The following is an 18,954-nucleotide window of genomic DNA, read 5'->3' on the forward strand; positions in this document are numbered from 1 at the left end:
GTCACAAATTCAGAACTAGCATAGTTATCTTCATGGCTCAATGGTGTCAGTCGCTCCTTGAAGTGGCTCTTTTATAGAAGTTGATTCCTGCTGCCCTACATCCACTTGTACAGTAGTGAGACCCAGGAGGGTAACCAAGGAACTACCGTGTGATCTGGGCCAGATTTCTGCGCCTTACTCACATGTACTCCTTCAATCTTTCTGGAGGTGGATCAAGTTAACATAATGTGAGGTGAAGTTTAGTCTGAATCACACGCTACTCTATTGCACAGTAGGTGAAACACACAGATCAATGAGATTTATGAGAATCACTTGATACAGTTGGTATAACTTATGTTTCTAGACTGTTACAACATTAAAGAATACTTAAGCACTAGCCCACTCTGGCGGGTTGCTTAACTTACCTTAATAGCACAATCTCTCTGCACTCTGTCCTACTACCTCAGACAGCAGGTTTTTCTTACTCAGCAGCTTCTTGGAGGCCAAATTTGGTCAAAGCCTCCCCCCGTCCAAGTGCCACCGAGGTACCTGACGGTACTTTCGGCAGGATATTCATGAAGAAGGTCCCTCGAAGGTTGGCGGGCGACAAATGAGGGACTTACACCGCTAATCTGGGCTGCAGCCAGCAGGAGCTTGCATTCTCGGCGGCAGAGGCACTTACCGCCCAAGTGCTGCCGAGGATGGAGTCGGGCCCACGGAGGGTCGAAGACCTAAAAATAAAAATCAATAACAAAAAATAAAAAAACTATCGGAAGACCTTCTGGGGACCGCATCAAGGTAAGTCGCTGTGGAAAAACCAATTAAAAAATGTTCATTAACCTTTTTTCAATGATCTTCATACTTACCGGTGGGGACAGACTAGCCTCCTCGCAGCGATCCACCTCCGTTCTCCCGCCGACTCCTGCCTGCATCAATATGGGAGCTCAGCGGGTGGATGGTCACTTGTGGCACTTGGCCATCCGCTGACGTCAGCGGGCGGTTCCCGGTGGCTCTCCCCTCCCGCCCGCTCCAGGCTACCTCAAAAGTGGCACTGGATGGATCTGCAAGAGCAATGTCGGCGGCAGTCGACGACAGCAGGTGGTGAGTTGATGAATTTCGGCCCCTTGGTGTCTACGTTCTGACTTTTAAAAGCCTCTCTCACAGCCCTGACAGAGAAACAAACTCCCATCTTGCACTGCGACTGTTATAGTAAGCTAACCCCCTAAAATCTTTTACTAAAAACCACATCTTAACGTAGCTCGTGTCCAAGTACATCTTGTGAAAAAACAGCCAAAGAATCCCACACTGTAGTAAATTAGATGCCTCTATTAAGAACAGAAAAATCAGTCGTCAAAGTTAAATGTCTGGACCAGTGATGTTTTTGCTCAATATATTGGTGGATCTCCTGTGGCATTGCTCACTGTTATGCTCTGTAATGAACAACTTACTGTCATTAGGGCCGCTGATTTACAATAACTGTATCGGGCACTCCGGCATGTCGGAAAAAACTGGCAAAGAAAAATGCTTTGCTTGCTTTGGTTCGATTTTTTATTAATTAGTGATATTTCTCAGTTTCTACTTCTGATTGTTTGCGGCCAAAAAGATGTAGAATTTTTTGGATTGCTTGATGGATTCAAGTTCCGCTCTACTTTATTGGTAGGTTCTGGTTGCATTTCGTAGCTACTGAGTTGCGAGTTCTTAAATCAAAATTGATCAAATCAAAAAGTCTTGTGCCAATGTGGGAACCAACCAAAAAAAGTGCGACACCTAAATTTAATAGAGGAAGTATGATGTGACAAACAGGAAGTGATGGTATTATAATTTGCTTTAAAACATGTGGATAGATGTAAGGGTAGATTCAGTGATCCTGCACTCCCAGTAGGTGGCCACATTCAAAGAGAGCATGGTTCAGAGGTAGGGTTACCACGCTCTAGTACTGATCCTCAGCCTGTTCTCCTTTCACGCTTGGCTTCCCATTAGCACGGAAGCACTGAATGTACCATGGAGTACAGTAAGATTAGTGATGCAGCTTGTACAAAACCTGGGTCCCCTTGGTTATTTTACAATATTTTCTGTTTGTCCTTTTCAGCCCGTGAAAGGTGTTCAGGTTTCAGTGGAGCCCCATGGCATTTGTTTATCCATCAACCCTTTCATCCCCATTCGAAATATTAAGCAACAACTCGAGGCTCAGGCCAGCGTCTCAGTTTCCAATCATTACCTGGAGTGGAATGGTCAGATGCTGGATGAAGATCGTACGCTGTCCAATTACAGAATTTTCGATGATGTTACCTTCGATCTGAAAGAGCAATCCAGCTCGTGCATCTTACTGTAACAGAGGAAGTCCTGAGCAATCTGCCTGTGTATTGGAGAGCAAGTCAAAATGCCAACCAGAGACAGCAAACCAATGCTTCAGAGCAGAGTTACAAACCTTTTGGCAAGGAGCACAATCCCAACCAATGTCGTGCCCAAATAGGTTCATGCTTAAAATTTCCGACAATCTGAGCTTCTGATTTCAAACTCTTGAGTGGATTAATGGTGTTTTTGATGGGAACTTCAATCGGTGGGGAGATTGGAGAAATTAGGATTTTTCTCCTTAGCACAGAGTAGGTTAAGGGGACAATTAATAGAGATGCTCAAAATTATGAGGGGATTTGATAGACTTGATAAGAAGAAATGTTTTGCACTGGCAGGGGGTTTGGTATCCAGAGGCCAGGGATTTAAAATAATTACATTAATTAATGAAAGAAAAAAAACAGTGTTGTGGGGAAAGAGCAGGGGAGTGGGACTAATTGGATAGCTCTTTCAAAGAGCTGGCACAGGTACGATGGGCCGAATAGCCTCATTTTGTATGCTGTATGCTTGTGATCTCTGACGTCTACACCAATCAAAGAATGAATAGTTTATTGATTTGTTAGTACTGATTTAAACTGTAGTTACTCCTGGTGCGACTTTACAGATTCACATGAATAACCTCACAGTATTTTGAGGATTTGTGTGTCATTATTTTTAATATTTGTACTGCGTGCTGAACAAATCCACAATTTGTAATGGTCACTAATGGTGTGTAACCTGTTATTATATGACTTGGGTAATTTTACAACATCTTGTCCTTTTTGATACAATGTGGAGCACCGATATAACATGGCTGATATATGTTCTCAGCTTGCAAGATTACATGATTACACAGGTATTCCAACCTCACATTAGTAAAAGAATCTGCTTTGATGCAACACCTTTCACATTTCAAAACATCTCAACAAATCCTTTCAAAGTGTTACGTCAGTTACATCCTGAGATTTAAGCACAATTTAAGCATCCTGAATTAATGATCTGGAGACATGAGTTCAAATCCACCACGGCAGCTGGGGAATTTAAATTCAGTTAATTAAATAAATCTGGATTAAAAAACTAGTATCAATAATGGTGACCATGAAACTACTGGATTGTCATAAAAACCCATCTGGTTCACTAATGTGTTTTAGGAAAGGAAATCTGCCGTCCTGACCCAGTCTGGTCTATATGTGACTCCAGGCCCATAGCAATGTGGTTGACTCTTAACTGCCCTCTGAAATGGCGTCTCACCACCACCTGCTCGAGGGCAATTAGGGATGGGCAATAAATGCCGGCCTTGCCGGTGACAAACACATCCCATGAATGAATAAAAAAAATCTAGGCTGACACTTCAGTGCAGTACTGAGGGAATGCCCCACTTTAAGACGGGCTGTACTTCAACTGACTCATTAAAAAGATCTCATGGTACTATTTAAAGAATAACAGGAGAGTTCTCCTGGTGTCCTGCCCAGCAATTAAGTCTCAGCCAACAATACTAAAACAGATTATCTGGTCATTTATCTCATTGCTGTTTATGGGACCTTGCTGACCACTAATTGACAACTGTGTTTCTCTACATTACAACAGTGACTACACTTCAAAAGTACTACTTCATTGTGAAGTGCTTTGGGATGTCCTGAGGTCATGAAAGGTGCTAAATAAATGAATTTTTTTTCTTTAATGTTAATTGAATGCCGAGCTACGGGTGTCAATCTGTTAAGTAGTGTCGCTGATAGCTGGCTGAGCAAAAGATGGATTTCTCACAATCACAAATCATTCAACTTCCTGGGGATCTTTTTCGGAGTCATAGGTTTGATTGACAGCTGTGGCTGGGTTGTAGATATGGGTTGGATCTGGGAAAGAGTTAGGATCAATGATTCATAGGAACAGGAGTAGGCCACTCAGTCCCTCGAGCCTGCCCCACCATTCATTGAGATTATGGCTGATATGCATCCTAACTCCAACTATCCGTCTTGGCTCCTTATCCCTAAATACCCTTGGCTAGCAAAAACTATCGATCCCAGATTACATATTAATTAAGCTAGTATCTGCTGCTTTTTGTGAGAGAGAGTTCCACACTTCTACCATCCTTTGAGTTAGTAAGTTTCCTAACGTCTTCCTGAATGGCCTGGCTCGGATTTTAAGGTTATGTCCCCCCATCCAAGACTCCTCTATCCACGGAGAAAAGTTTCTCTCCACCCTATCAATTCCTTTCCCAATCCTAAAAACCTCAATCAAATCAGCCCTTAACCTTCTACATTCCAGGGAATACAAGCCTAGGTTATTTAATCTCTCCTCACAACCTAATCCTCGGAGCTCTGGTAATGTTCTGGTCAATCTGCTCTGCACTCCTTCCAAGGCCAAAATATCCTTTCTAAGGTGCCTTGCCCACAACTGTACTCCAGATGTTGTCTAACCAGGACTTTGTATAGCTGTAGCAAAACTTACTCTTAATATTCTAGCAAGGCTAATCATTGCACTCTCTTTGACAGACAACTCTGGCCAGTAACTTGCCGCTATGGACTCACCTGTCAATCTGAAGCTGTCACGGGTACAAGCTGCTCAGAGGCTCCATTGTAGAATTTTGCCGCATAGGAAAGTAGTGACTATGTTCCAAGGATTAACTTTGTGTTGACGGTTAGCCCAGGAGAAGTGTCTTTGTTGTTTGTAAGGACTGTAAATATACTGCTTCTATTATATACTGTTCGTTTACCTGTTTAATGTTCTTTTTAACGCACTCCTGGCAGGCCTCCCACATTCTATCCTACGTAAACTAGAGGTGATCCAAAACTCATCTGCCTGTGTCCTAACTCGCACCAAGTCCCGCTCACCCACCACCCCTGTGCTCGCTGACCTACATTGGCTCCTGGTTAAGCAATACCTTGATTTCAAAATTGTCATCCTCGTTTTCAAATCCCTCCATGGCCTCGCCCTTCCCAATCTCTGTAATTTCCTCCAGCCCCACAACCTCTCATGTTGTCTGTGCTCCTCGAATTCTGCCCTCTTGAGCATCCCTGATTATAATCACTCAACCATTGGTGGCTATGCCTTAAGCTCTGGAATTCCATCCCTAAACCTCTCCGCCTCTCTTTCCTCTTTTAAGATGCTCCTTAAAACCTACCTCTTTGATCAAGCTTTTGATCACCTGCCCTAATTTCTCCTTATGTAGCTCGGTGTCAATTTTTTTGTCTTATAATACTCCTGTGAAATGTGTTGGGACGTTTTACTACATTAAAGGCTCTATAGAAATACAAGTTGTTGTTGTTAAGTTATGCTGGCATAGCTACATTTATTGCCCATTGCTGGTTCTCCCGAAAAGGCATTCTCATTGAGCTGCTGCACTCCTTGTGATGATGGTGCACTCATCAATGTAGCTGTTGGCTTATTGTCCGAGCCACAGTCTGATAAGAGTTTACATTACACTGCGTACCAAAGATGAAATTATGAGACAGCATGTATATTCCAGTCATCCTGACTAGAGTGCAAAGAGTTTTCTGTTCGACCTGAATTTGATACATTTAGCTAAATATTGGAAGGCAATGGTGCGCTCCGGTTTGTAAGAGATGCAGGGTATAATTACGAGTAGTTAATGACACGGAACCTTATAACCCCAAAAACATAACCTCCATTTAATTGGGTTTATGTACAAAACATTGTTTGAAATCTTGTAGCTGCACTGTCGGAGGTGCCGTCTTTCGGCTGAGACATTAAACCGAGACCCCTTCTGCTCTCTCAGGTGGACGCAAAGGTTCCCATGGCACTATTTCGAAGCAGAGCAAGGGAGTTATCCCTGGTGTCCTGGCTCAATTAACATAACAAAAAATAGATTATCTGGTCATTATCATGTTACTGTTTGTGGGAGCTTGCTGTGCGCAAATTGGCTGCCACGTTTCCTACATAACAGTGACCACACTCCAAAAGTAGTTCATTGGCTGTAAAGCACCTTGGGACATCCAGTGGTCAGGAAAGGTTATATATAAATGCAAGTCTTTCTTTTTTTGGTGCTAATGCGATTTGCCCGTTATAAGCATTAAACAGTTTAAAGGGGTAGCGCTATGACGATTGAACAAGACTGCAGCAAATCACATCAACTAAACTGAACGAGACTGTAAGCAGCAGAGAAGTGTCTCCTCAACTTCCCCATCCTTAATCTCGCGTTTCGTTTTCCTGTTTGGTTGGAATTCTGATGCTGTTCCCTGAACAGCACCTGGCTCTTTCACAATCTACTCTCGAACTTGTTGAATTAGCGTGAAAAGCTATCTGAAATACACGGAGCACTTAACACACTGCAAGCAACAACTTTGTAATTTGACAGTTTTGAAAACGGTTCGTGCTTTTTGGCTGGTTGAAACTCGGGTGGTTTAGGTGGTGGGTACTGTACAACCCAGGAGAGCAAACCCTCTGCTGTTTGTTCTCCCTTTGGTGGGAAAATGATTGCCCTCCACTTACCACTCGCCCCTTGGCAAAGTGTGAGATTAGGAGCTGAAATGGGCTTTAACTATGTGCCACTACTGTGTCTTCCTCTCTCAAATGTGCAAAATGAATTCATGATTAACAGCAGTGTGTTACACGGCGCCCTCTGCTGTTTGCAATGACATCTGCATCACCAGATCTGAAACAATCTGGAGACAACTTAGAACATAAGAAATAGGAGCAGGGCTAGGCCATTTGACCTCTCGAGCCTGCTCCAACATTCAGTAAGATCATGGCTGATCTACCATTATGTGGGCTGGAGTGCCACTTAACCAGTTTTGGTGAGCTGTTGAGAGCAGCCCACCAATGTTTTCCCTAAGGAGTGTGGCTGCATGGTCGTTCAATAATTGTATGCTCCCACGCAGGCTGCTCCCCAGCTCCTGCTGCTGGAAGAGATACTGCACGGCTGCATAGTGGCCGCGCACAAAGAAAAATTAGAGGGAACATTGCATAAACATAAACATTGTATAAACATAAATTCAAATAGTAGTCAGATGCTATCTTACATACACAACATGTATTCGATACTGCTTTGAAATGAATCAAAGATAAAAGTTGAAAATGTTGTGGTAGCTTCTGGTCTCTGTAAATCAGTGCTGGGAAATACAACTGTACCATTAGAGCTAGTGTCAGCATCAATTTCCCACCTCAGTCGTCCTTATGTCCCTCTGCAAAGATTACTAATGCCGTCACATTTGATGCCAAATGAGAACCCTGCGTCCTACTCTGGATACCGGGAGAGGGAAGATGCAGCGCCGGTCACTTTTTTCGGTAAAAGATTTGTGGAACAGCCATGATGCCACTCTAAAATGGATAGGCATATTAGAGTACACAGTGCATTCTGGGTATGGATGTCCACTATTGGGGCCCAGAATCACAGTACAGACCCTTTTAAGATTGGGTCGGAGAGAATCGCCTTTGCGAATTATTAACTTAAATGAAGTATTACTATGTTTTTTCCATGGCTGCAGTCCGGGTCTGTCTCTGACCCATGAGAAGTGACAGTGGATAGGTGAATGTGCAGTTCGAGCTCCGGCTCGTGTTCTATTTCTGTCCCATCCAGCGGACCGGATAGAATGACTTGGCAGGCCGGCCATGGCTCGTGGGCTATATTTTGCCCACCACTGCTCTACATCAACTCCACTTGCCTGCCCGATCTCCATAATCCTTGATTCCCTTAATATCCCTTAACTTGAGTGTTAAAAGTTAGTGACCAAGGGGATACAGCGTTAAAACCAGGTATTGTTCAAGTCAGCAAAATGAGGTAAGTCCGCTAAACTTGCACGTCAACAATAACAACTCACATTTATATAGCATCTTTAACATAGTAAAATGTCACACAGCGCAGTACTTTTTGTGGGAGTTTACTGTTTACGTTGACTCTCCAGGTCACTCTGCTGCCTAATAACAAACATGTCTTGACTGCCTTTATCATCTTCGCTTTTGGAATTTTGCTGAAGCACAGATTCTGTCGGAAGTAGTAGATCTTGTGCATTTTTCACATCTCGCTGAAACTCATTTGGATGAATATTATTCACCTTTGAGAACCAGAGTCTGCGCACTTTCACTTTAACATAATGGGGGCAATTTTAATTTCGGTGACAGCATAAGACGAGCGATATCGGAGTGGCCGCCCATTATACACCACGCCCAATATTCCATTTCTGACGCCAAAAGATTCAGTACTGCAATGACCTGATAGCAACAGGCAGTGCTGTAACCAGCCCTAGAGGTTGGCTACGGACCATCTTGTACCATAGAATCATAGAATGGTTACAGCATAGGAGGAGTCCATTCGGCCCGTCGAGCCCGTGCTGGCTCTCTGCAACAGCACTTCAGCAAGTCCCACTGCCCTGCCCTTTCCCCACAAACCTGCAAAATGTTTTCTTTCAGCAAATGAGCGCTGGACCCTACTTGCATATTCAAATTGAGGACCAAAATGCCGCCGGCCCAGATTAGGTGTGCAAGACCTTGTGCCCAGAAATTGGTATACATTGTGCCCGATTTATGACAAAATAATGGGTGAAACGCATAGCATTTCATGAATGTCCAAATAGCTTTTGCTGGATGAGGCCCACGACCAGTGCCAGGGTGTTGGACAGGCCCACCATGTAAACTGCGTTTGACTCACCTGGGCTGAACTGTAATAAGAACATAAGAACATAAGAAATAGGAACAGGAATAGGCCATATGGCCTCTAGAGTCTGCTCCGCCATTCAATAAGATCATGGCTGATCTGATCATGGACTCAGCTCCACTTTCCCGTTGGCTCCCCATAACCCCTTATCCCCTTATCGTTTAAGAAACTGTGTATTTCTGTCTTAAATTTATTCAATGTCCCAGCTTCCACAGCTCTCTGAGGCAGTGAATTCCATACATTTAAAACCCTCTGAGAGAAGAAATTTCTCCTCATCTCTCCTTTAAATGGGCGGCCCCTTATTCTAAGGTTATGCCCTCTAGTTCTAGTCTCCCCCATCAGCGGAAACATCCTCTCTGCATCCACCTTGTCAAGCCGCCTCATAAACTTATACATTTCGATACGATCATCTCTCATTCTTCTGAATTCCAATGAGTAGAGGCCCAACCTACTCAACTTTTACTCATAAGTCAAGCCCCTCATCTGAATCAATCTTGTGAACCTTCTCTGAACTGCCTCCAAAGCGAGTATATCCTTTCATAAATATGGAAACCAAAACTGCACGCAGTATTCCAGGTGTGGCCTCACCTGTTATGTATGAATAAAGAGTCTGACTGGACACTGTGAGCACAAAGTGAAGTGTGACCGTAGTTTTTTATTGCAGGTCTCCAGAGTGCCTCTCCAGCCTGTGAGACCTCCTTAAGAATATTCTGTGCTCCCAAGGGATTGTGGGATCCCTTGGGACTCCAGGGGATGAGCCCTCTGGTGACTGTACAAGGCATATACAAGATTACACATATTGCCCCCCCCCCCAAAGTCAACACTGTAACTATTTACAAGGTGAGTCGATCTGGGGCATTTCTTTCCCTGGTTGATCGTCTCGGTGCAAATGCTGGTTTTGATGAATCGTTTGTTGGGCCCTCGCTGGGCTGCTGTGCAGCTGGCCTTGCTGGGCTGCCTGGTGTGGTGAGTCCTGCTGGGCTGCTGCGGATGATGAGTTCTGCTTTGTGGCCAACCGCGGTGTCGGTTGCTACTGGTGTGTATGTTGGGGGGCCAGAGAAGGTAGGGTCAAAGTGGGTTGCTCAGGATAGTCCGTGAATCTGAGTTTGATTTGGTCCAAGTGTTTCCGGTGAATTAGTCCATTTGAAAGTTTTACCCGAAACACCCTGCTCCTCTCTTTGGCTACAAAAGTGCCAGGAAGCCACTTGAGACCTTGTGCATAATTCATTAGAAATACACGATCATTGATTTCAATTTCGCGTGACACATTTGCGCTGTCAAGATATGTACTTTGTTGAAGCCGCCTGCTCTCTACCTGTTCATGTTGATCAGGGTGAACTAACGAGAGCCTTGTCTTAAGTGCCCTTTTCATGAGCAGTTCCGCAGGTGGAATCCCAGTGAGTGAGTGGGGTCTCGTGCAGTAGCTAAGCAGGACTCGGGATAGGCGAGTCTGCAGTGAGCCTTCAGTTACCCTCTTCAAGCCCTGCTTGATAGTTTGCACTGCTCTCTCTGTGGCCTCGGTGCGTTCACAATTGCCTCCGTCTTCGAATTGGTGGGCCTGATGCCGTTCACCGTGATTCTCCTCCCCAGGAACTCCACTTCAGGTGCCAGGAAAACGCACTTCGAGCATTTTAACCTGAGCCCCGCACGGTTGAGTCGACTAAGAACCTCCTCCAGGTTCTGCAGGTGCTCGACTGTGTTCCGACCTGTGACCAAGATGTCGTCCTGGAAGACCACCGTGCACGGGACTGACTTCAGCAAGCTTTCCATGTTTCTCTGGAATATCGCCACGGCTGATCAAATTCCAAACGGGCATCTGTTATAAATGAAGAGACCTTTGTGCGTGTTGATGCAGATGAGGCCCTTCGATGATTCCTCCAGCTTCTGCATCATGTAGGCCAAGGTCAAGTCCTGCTTCGTTGAACGTCTTTCCTCCCGCCAGCGTAGCAAAAAGGTCATCGGCCTTTGGTAGTGGGTATTGATCCTGCAGGGAGAAACGATTGATAGTTAATTTGTAATCACCACAGATTCTGACATCTCCCTTGAGGACTGGAATGATCGGACTGGCCCACTCGTTGAATTCGATCGGCGAAATGATGCCCTCTCTTTGCAGCCGGTCTAGCTCGATCTCTACCCTTTCTCTCATCATGTACGTAACTGCTCTCGCCTTGTGATGGATGGGTCCCGCCCCCAGAATTAGGTGGATCTGCACTTTTGCTCCTTGGAACTTCCCGATGCCTGATTCAAACAGTGAAGGGAACTTGTTTAAGACCTGGGCACACGAGATGTCGTCAGCGGACGATAGCGCTTGGACGTCGTCCCAGCTCCAGCGTATCTTTCCCAGCCAGCTCCTGCCGAGCAGTGTGGGACCATCGCCCGGTACCACCCAGACTGGTAGCTTGTGCACCGCTCCATTGTAGGAGACCTTTACAGTAGCACTGCCGATTATGGGAATCAGTTCCTTTGTGTAAGTTCTCAGTTTTGTGCGAATGGCAGTCAAGACTGGCCTTGAGGCCTTGCTGCACCACAATTTTTCGAACGTCTTTTTGATCATATGGACTGGCTCGCAACCGTGTCCAGCTCCATTGACACCGGGAGGCCATTTAATTCAACCTTCAGCATTATCAGGGGACTTTGTAGTAAATGTGTGCACCCCATATATCTCTGCCTCCTCGGTCTGAGGCTCTGGTTCATCATAATCCGCCGTGGATCTGTCCTCCTCTGCAACATGGTGGTTTGCAGGATTAACAGGGTTTGCAGCTCGCCTGCACAAATGTTGGAGGTGTCCCATTGTTCCACAGCCCTTGCAAACGTATCCTTTGAAGCAACATGAATGGAAATGATGATCACCCCCGCAGCGCCAACAAGGTGTTAATGGCCTTGTATTCATCACCCTTGATGGTGGACTCTGAGACATCTGCGGACGTGCAGCTGCAGGCATGTGGAGCCTGCCTTGTACGTTGCGATTTGAAAACAACATCACTTTGTTCACAGTACTTGTAGCAGCACACGTGTGCTGAGAGATTTGCTTCGTATTGTCACTGGTGGCAATGAACGCCTGGGCTATCGCTGTGGCCTTACTCAAGGTTGGAGTCTCTACAGTCAAAACTTTGCGAAGTATCATTTCATGGCCAATGCCAAGTACAAAAAAGTCTTCGAGTATGTGCCCCAAGTGCCCTTCAAATTCGCAATGTCCTGCAAGGCGTCTTAGCTCGCCGACATAACTCGCCATTTCCTGGCCTTCAGAAATTTTGTAGGTGTAGAACCGGTACCTCGCCATCAGAACACTTTCCTTCAGATTCAGATGCTTCCGGACAAGTGTGCACAAATCTTCATATGATTTCTCTATGGGTTTCGCTGGAGCAAGCAGATTTGTCATGAGGCCATACGTTGGTGCCCCACAGACGGTGAGGAGAATCATCCTTCTTTTGGCAGTGTTCGCTTCTCATTCCAGCTCGTTGGCCACAAAGTATTGGTCGAGTCGCTCCATGAAGGTTTCCCAATCATCCCCCTCCGAAAATTTCTCCAGGATGCCCACTGTTCTCTGCATCGTTGGGTTTGTCATCTGTATCTCGTCGCCAGTCGTTATGTATGAATAAAGAGTCTGACTGGACACTGAGCTGAAAGTGAAGTGTAACCTTAGTCTTTTATTGCAGGTCTCCAGAGTGCCTCACCAGCCTGTGAGGCCTCCTTAAGTACCTGTGCTCCCAAGGGATTGTGGGATCCTTTGGGACTCCATGGTTTGAGCCCTCTAGTGGCTGTACAAGGATAAATACAAGTTTACATATATAACATCACCAATACCCTGTATAGCTGTAGCAAGACGTCCCTGCTTTTATACTCCATCCCCTGTGCAATAAAGGCCAAGATTCCATTGGCCTTCCTGATCACTTGCTGTACCTGCATACTAACCTTTTGTGTTTCATGCACAAGTACCCCCAGGTCCCGCTGTACTACAGCACTTTGCAATCTTTCTCCATTTAAATAATAACTTGCTCTTTGATTTTTTTTCTGCCAAAGTGCATGACCTCACACTTTCCAACATTATACTCCATCTGCCAAATTTTTGCCCACTCACTTAGCCTGTCTATGTCCTTTTGCAGATTTTTTGTGTCCTCCTCACACATTGCTTTTCCTCCCATCTTTGTATTGTCAGCAAACTTGGCTACGTTACACTCAGTCCCTTCTTCCAAGTCGTTAATGTAGATTGTAAATAGTTGGGATCCCAGCACTGATCCCTGCGGTACCCCACTAGTTACTGGTTGCCAACCAGAGAATGAACTGTTTATCCTGACTCTCTGTTTTCTGTTCATTAGCCAATACTCTATCCATGCTAATATATTACCCCCAACCCCGTGAACTTTTATCTTGTGCAGTAACCTTTTATGTGGTACCTTGTCAAATGCCTTCTGGAAGTACAAATACACCACATCCACTGGTTCCCCTTTATCCACCCTGTTCGTTACATCCTCAAAGAATTCCGAACAAACGAACAAATTTGTCAAACATGACTTCCCCTTTATAAATCCATGCTGACTCTGCCTGACTGAATTTTGCTTTTCCAAATGTCCTGCTACTGCTTCTTTAATAATGGACTCCAACATTTTCCCAACCACAGATGTTAGGCTAACTGGTCTATAGTTTCCTGCTTTTTGTCTGCCTCCTTTTTTAAATAGGGGCGTTACATTTGCAGTTTTCCAATCTGCTTGGATCTCCCCAGAATCCAGGGAATTTTAGTAAATTACAACCAATGCAGTCACATTATCTTACTGAGTACCACCTCCTTAGTGATTGTGATTGTGTTAAGTTCCTCCTCCCCAATTGCCCCTTGACTAGCCACTGTTGGAATATTTTTAGTGTCCTCCACCGTAAAGACTGATACAAAATATTTGTTCAGAGTTTCTGCCATCTCCATGTTCCCCATTACTAATTCCACGGTCTCGTCCTCTAAGGGACCAACATTTACTTTAGCCACTCTTTCCCTTTTTATATACCTATAGAAACTCTTGCTATCTGTTTTTATATTGTGGAGAACTATCACAAGAGGGCAAGCATTTGCTGTAACCAGCAGCTGGTGGGAAAGCCCGAGAAGCTGTACTCATGTAAGCAAACTGGAGTAGCCCAAGCTTCTGTGCCATGCTGTAGAATATTTTAGATCAAGCCTCTTCCTCCTCCAGTACAAATAATTAAAGAATTACTCCCAATTATGTGCATAAGAATTAAGCATCAACTCCTCTCTCATTAAATGCAGTCTGCTGTGTCCTTGAAATGTCTCATTTCATTGGGGTTAATTTATTTTGTAGATCCACAACATCTAAATTGAACTGACGGGAGGTGACACAACGACTGCAAGGTGCGCTTGTCATGTGATCAGGCAGCCATTTTGAATGCATCCACCCAGGTTGGTTCTGCGATAAGTTTTGGCTTTCATGTAACTTGGGCCAGAAATATCCCTGGAGCTGCTCCCGCTTTGCCGGATCTATTTTTCCAGAAGTAGGGCAGAACAGGAGCAGCTGCAAGGAATTTCCCAGCCTAACTCTTTTAAACGAATGAGTACATCTCCTGTGGCATTGCTGACGGTGTGTTGGGAGTTATGCCATCGCATATATAAATATATCGGATCTTCAACTGCATTGCTCACAGAGAAAAAAAAACTGAGCACGTTATAATGTTTTCCATATTCATTGCTGATAGAGAATTCAAGCTCTGCAGCCTGGCTGCAGTTTTTGAGAAAACACAGACCACATTGCATTAAGTCATCAATCAACTTGACATTTTAGGTAACTTGGGTAGCGAGCCAATTAAAGGTTAAAAGACTATCAATTGAGCCAATAAGGTCAAAGAAGGCGAGTTCTTTCTGTAAATTGAACCAGATATAAGTACAGCCATTTTGGCCATGTGGTCTCAGAAGGACAAAGGCCTGGCTTAAAGCCAAGAGCTTGTTGTTGCTGCCAGAATAAAGTTACATTAAAACTACAATCGGAGTTCGTATTTCATTGGAAATTAAGAGATCTAACAATTGCAAATAGTTTCCTTCTCATACTGCAGTTACGTCAATAAATAAATCTGTGTGTGGATCATGCGCTTGACTGTAATTAGTTCCAGCATTTTTTCCCAGTCAAATTTATATATTTACACTTCATGCTTTCCTTTGTTTTGTTCTTTCTGCATAAAAATAAACAAATTCAGTTCCTCTCACAGCCCTAATATTGGCTTCCTAGCTTTTAGTGCTTTTCAATTATTTTTTATTTATTAATTCGCAGGATGTGGGCGTTGCCAGCAAGACCAGCATTTATTGCTCATTCCTAATTGTCCTTAGAGAAGGTGGTGGTGAGCCGTCATTTCAGAGGGCAGTTAAGAGTCAACCACATTGCTGTGGGTCTGGAGTCACACGTAGGCCAGACCAAGTAGCAGATGGCAGATTTCCTTCTCTAAAGGACATTAGTGAAGCAGATGGGTTTTTACAACAAACCCGTAGTTTCATGGTCACCATTCCTGATACTAACTTTTTATTCCAGATTTATTTATTAACTGAATTTAAATTCCCCAGCTGCCATGGTGGGATTTGAATGCTTTAGTCTAGGCCTCTGGATTACTAGACCACTGACATAACCACTATGCTACCGTACCCTCAATTGTTGTTTACTGACTGCCTTGACTAGTAATTTTCATTCCCACTTGCAGCCCACTGATTTATGCATTACACACCCATTCAGTTAGGATATCTCAGTGATTTGTGAGAATGGTATTTGAACCAGTAAATTACAAGTCTAACAACATTGTTTTCAAGTGTGACATGTTGAAGTATGACAGACCCGCACTGGATGTAAAACATTAACATATCTTGAAGGTGCTTTAGTATAGCAGAACCTGTCCATGAAGTGATGTCGTAATATAACCGCAAGACAAACAGTGCTTTGGAATCCATGCAGCAATGTAAACAAGACCCACCAATGGAACGACAAACAAGCTACGCAGGCACAAATTTGCTGGGGGAGTTATCTCAAAATCGTGGATTGTACTTTTATTTTCTGCATGTCAGACTTTGCCTGGTTGCAGGGGAAGCTACAACTATTTTGGTTAACAGATAAAGCCATGTGCCCCCCTTTTTAAAGGGACACTAGAACCCACAAATTAATAATAAAACTTTAAGTGAACCTTAAACGATCAAATTAAAATTTGGTTGCCAGGGGTGATGATGCACCCCAGTCCCTCTGGTGCCCACCTCTCACAGAAGGCTGCGAGCGTATCGGTAGACACCGCGTGCTCCATCTCCAGGGACACCCTGGCGCGAACGTAGCCACAGAAGAAAGGCAGGCAGTCGGGCTGAAGGGGGAAGGTACAACTCTATTTGTAGAAAACTAAATTGAACAGTTAAATCAAGTGCCCCCTGATCTGGGGGAAACTCCAAACACTTATCAAGGCCCTTTTTTGTTTTTTTTTGGGGGGGGGGGTTTTGTGTTTTTTGTGGGGTTTTTTGGGGCACTAAAACCATAAATTATACAAGTGCCCCCTATAAAAGGGAAGGGGGACACTAAAACCCAGCAATAAAACAAATGAAACTTTAAAACATAAAATCAAATTAAAATTTGGTTGCCAGGGGTGACGATGCACTCCAGTCTCTCCAGCGCCCACCTCTCGCGGAAGGCTGCGAGCGTACGGGTGGACACCGCGTGCTCCATCTCCAAGGACACCCTGGCGCGGATGTAAGCGCGGAAGAGAGGCAGGCAGTTGGGCTAAAGGGGGAAGGTACAACTCTTTTAGGGAAGCAAAATTAAACATTTAAATCAAGTGCCCCCCGATCTGGGGGACACTCCAAACACTTTTCACATGCCTTTTTTTTTAAAGTGATTTTTGTGTTTTTTTTGGGCAGTAAAACCAGAGATATATATACAAGTGCCCCCTATAAAAGGGGAGAGGGACACTAAAAACACAGCAATTAAAACAAATTAAACTTTAAAACATATAAAATCAAATTAAAATTTGGTTGCCAGGGGTGATGATGCACTCCAGTCCCTCCGGTGCCCACCTCTCGCGGAAGGCCGCGAGCGTACTGGTGGACATCGCGTGTTCCATCTCCAAGGACACCCTGGCTCGGATGTAAGCGCGGGAGAGAGGCAGGCAATCGGGCTGAAGGGGGAAGGTACAACTCTTTTTGTAGAAAACAATAAATAAACATTAAATCAAGTGTCCCCTTATTAAAGGGGGGACACTACAAACAATTTACAAGTGCCTTTTTGTTTTTTTTTTGTTTTGATTTTTTTTTGTGTGCTTTTTTGCTTTTTTTTGGCACTAAAACCACAACTATATGTACAAGTGCCCCCTATAAAAGGGGAGGGGGCACTAAAACCGGCAATAAAACAAATTAAACTTTAAAACATATAAAACCAAATTAAAATGTGGTTGCCAGGGGTAACGATGCACTCCAGTCCCTCCGGCGCCCACCTCTCGCGGAAGGCCGCGAGCGTACCGGTGGACATCGCGTGTTCCATCTCCAAGGACACCCTGGCGCGGATGTATGCTCGGAAGAGAGGCAGGCAGTCGGGCTGAAGGGGGAAGGTACATACAGGCCAGCAAAGGAACAGCTGTATCACTGGTCTGTACACCCAGCCCGAGTTGCTCAGCCCACCTGAAGCTTCTCCCTCTGATAGCAGCATTTATTTTTGGCACCTACTCACTCTACTGTTGCTGGTGAAACCACTTCTATGGTGCATCCCAGAACCTGTAGAATTGGCTGCGATGTAAACACATCATTCGTGACGATTTGTCTCCAATTGGTCCGTCACTCAATAATAATTAAGAGTAATGCTGAAAACAATGACATTAATGATCTTTTGTGTTGTGATAATCGTTAAAAGATTAAGGCCCTCTCCTTATTCACCAAAGAGTATTATACTGCATTGTGCTTTGGTTGGAAAAAAATGGGGCCAGTTCCTTCTGTAGAAATACCAAGAGAAAAAAATCCTTAAAAAGCCCTAGACTGATTGCGGAGAAATGATGCCACTCAGAGCAGGTTACTGAGGTCTAGAGGACACAAGTAGAAAACTGTCAGTGAAGGCTACAGTCTCAGAGAGATGTTACATAAGAACATAAGAAATAGGAGCTGGAGCAGGCCATTCGGCCCTTCAAATCTGCTCCGCCATTTAATAAGATCATGGCAGATCTTCTACTTCAATTCCACCTTCATACACTATCCTCAAATCCCTTAATTCCCCAAAATTTATCGACCTTTGTCTTGAATATACTCAACAACTGAGCCTCATTGCCCTCTGGGTTAGAGAATTCCAAAGATTCACAACCCTTTGAGCGAAGAACTTTCTCCTCATCTCAGTCCTAAATGGCTGACCACTTATTCTGAGACTGTGACCCCGTGTTCTAGATTCCCCAACTGGGGAAACATTTTCTGAGCATTAACCCTGTCAAGCCCCTTAAGAATTGTATATATTTCAATGAGATCACCTTTCAATGTTCTAAACTCTAGGCAATATAAGCCTAGTCTACTCAATCTCTCCTCATAGGATAATCACCTCAACCAGTCTAGTGAAGCTTCATTGCACACCCTCTAAGGCAAGTGTGTATTTTCCTAGGTATGGAGACCAGAACTGTACACACTACTCCAGGTGTGGCCTCACCAATGCCCTGTATAATTGTAGTAAGACTTCTTGGGGCCGAAATTGCCCCCCGCCACAAACAGGGCGCACAATTCGAATTAAATAATTATTCTCCGCCCTCTTTTCCTCTGTGAGATTGGGGCAGTGTTTCGGGCTGGTGTGTGGAGAAAGTGGGTCGGGAGCGGGCGGAAGGCAGGGGAGTTAAAGGGGAGGGCCACTGTGAGCTCTGCAGCCACTTTAGTGGCCCCCACTGGGCCACCAGGAAGGGCTTCGGCCTGGCCAGAGGTCTGTCACCCAAGAGGGAGTGACGGGCTGCCTTTTGACGGATCGGCCAAACCTGTGGCCGCCATTGTTGGGCCGAATTCAGAGTTGGCCTACAATTCAAATAAAATGGCGGACGTGGCAGAGCACCCTTCCCTTTAA

General features: G+C 44.6%; 1 protein-coding gene across 1 annotated transcript in view; it reads left to right on the plus strand.

Annotated features, from left to right (window-relative positions):
- LOC139269253 (2'-5'-oligoadenylate synthase 2-like) overlaps positions 1-5,551 on the plus strand; it is a 58,003-nt gene extending 52,452 nt beyond the window's left edge. The window contains exon 13 of the mRNA XM_070888340.1: positions 2,069-5,551. Coding sequence (XP_070744441.1) covers positions 2,069-2,311 — 243 coding nt within the window. The 3' untranslated portion in view covers positions 2,312-5,551. The remainder of the gene's footprint in view (positions 1-2,068) is intronic.
- Positions 5,552-18,954: the final 13,403 nt, after the last annotated feature.

This window comes from Pristiophorus japonicus, chromosome 8 (genome assembly GCF_044704955.1).
Source record: "Pristiophorus japonicus isolate sPriJap1 chromosome 8, sPriJap1.hap1, whole genome shotgun sequence".
In the NCBI taxonomy this organism is placed as follows: domain Eukaryota; kingdom Metazoa; phylum Chordata; class Chondrichthyes; family Pristiophoridae; genus Pristiophorus; species Pristiophorus japonicus.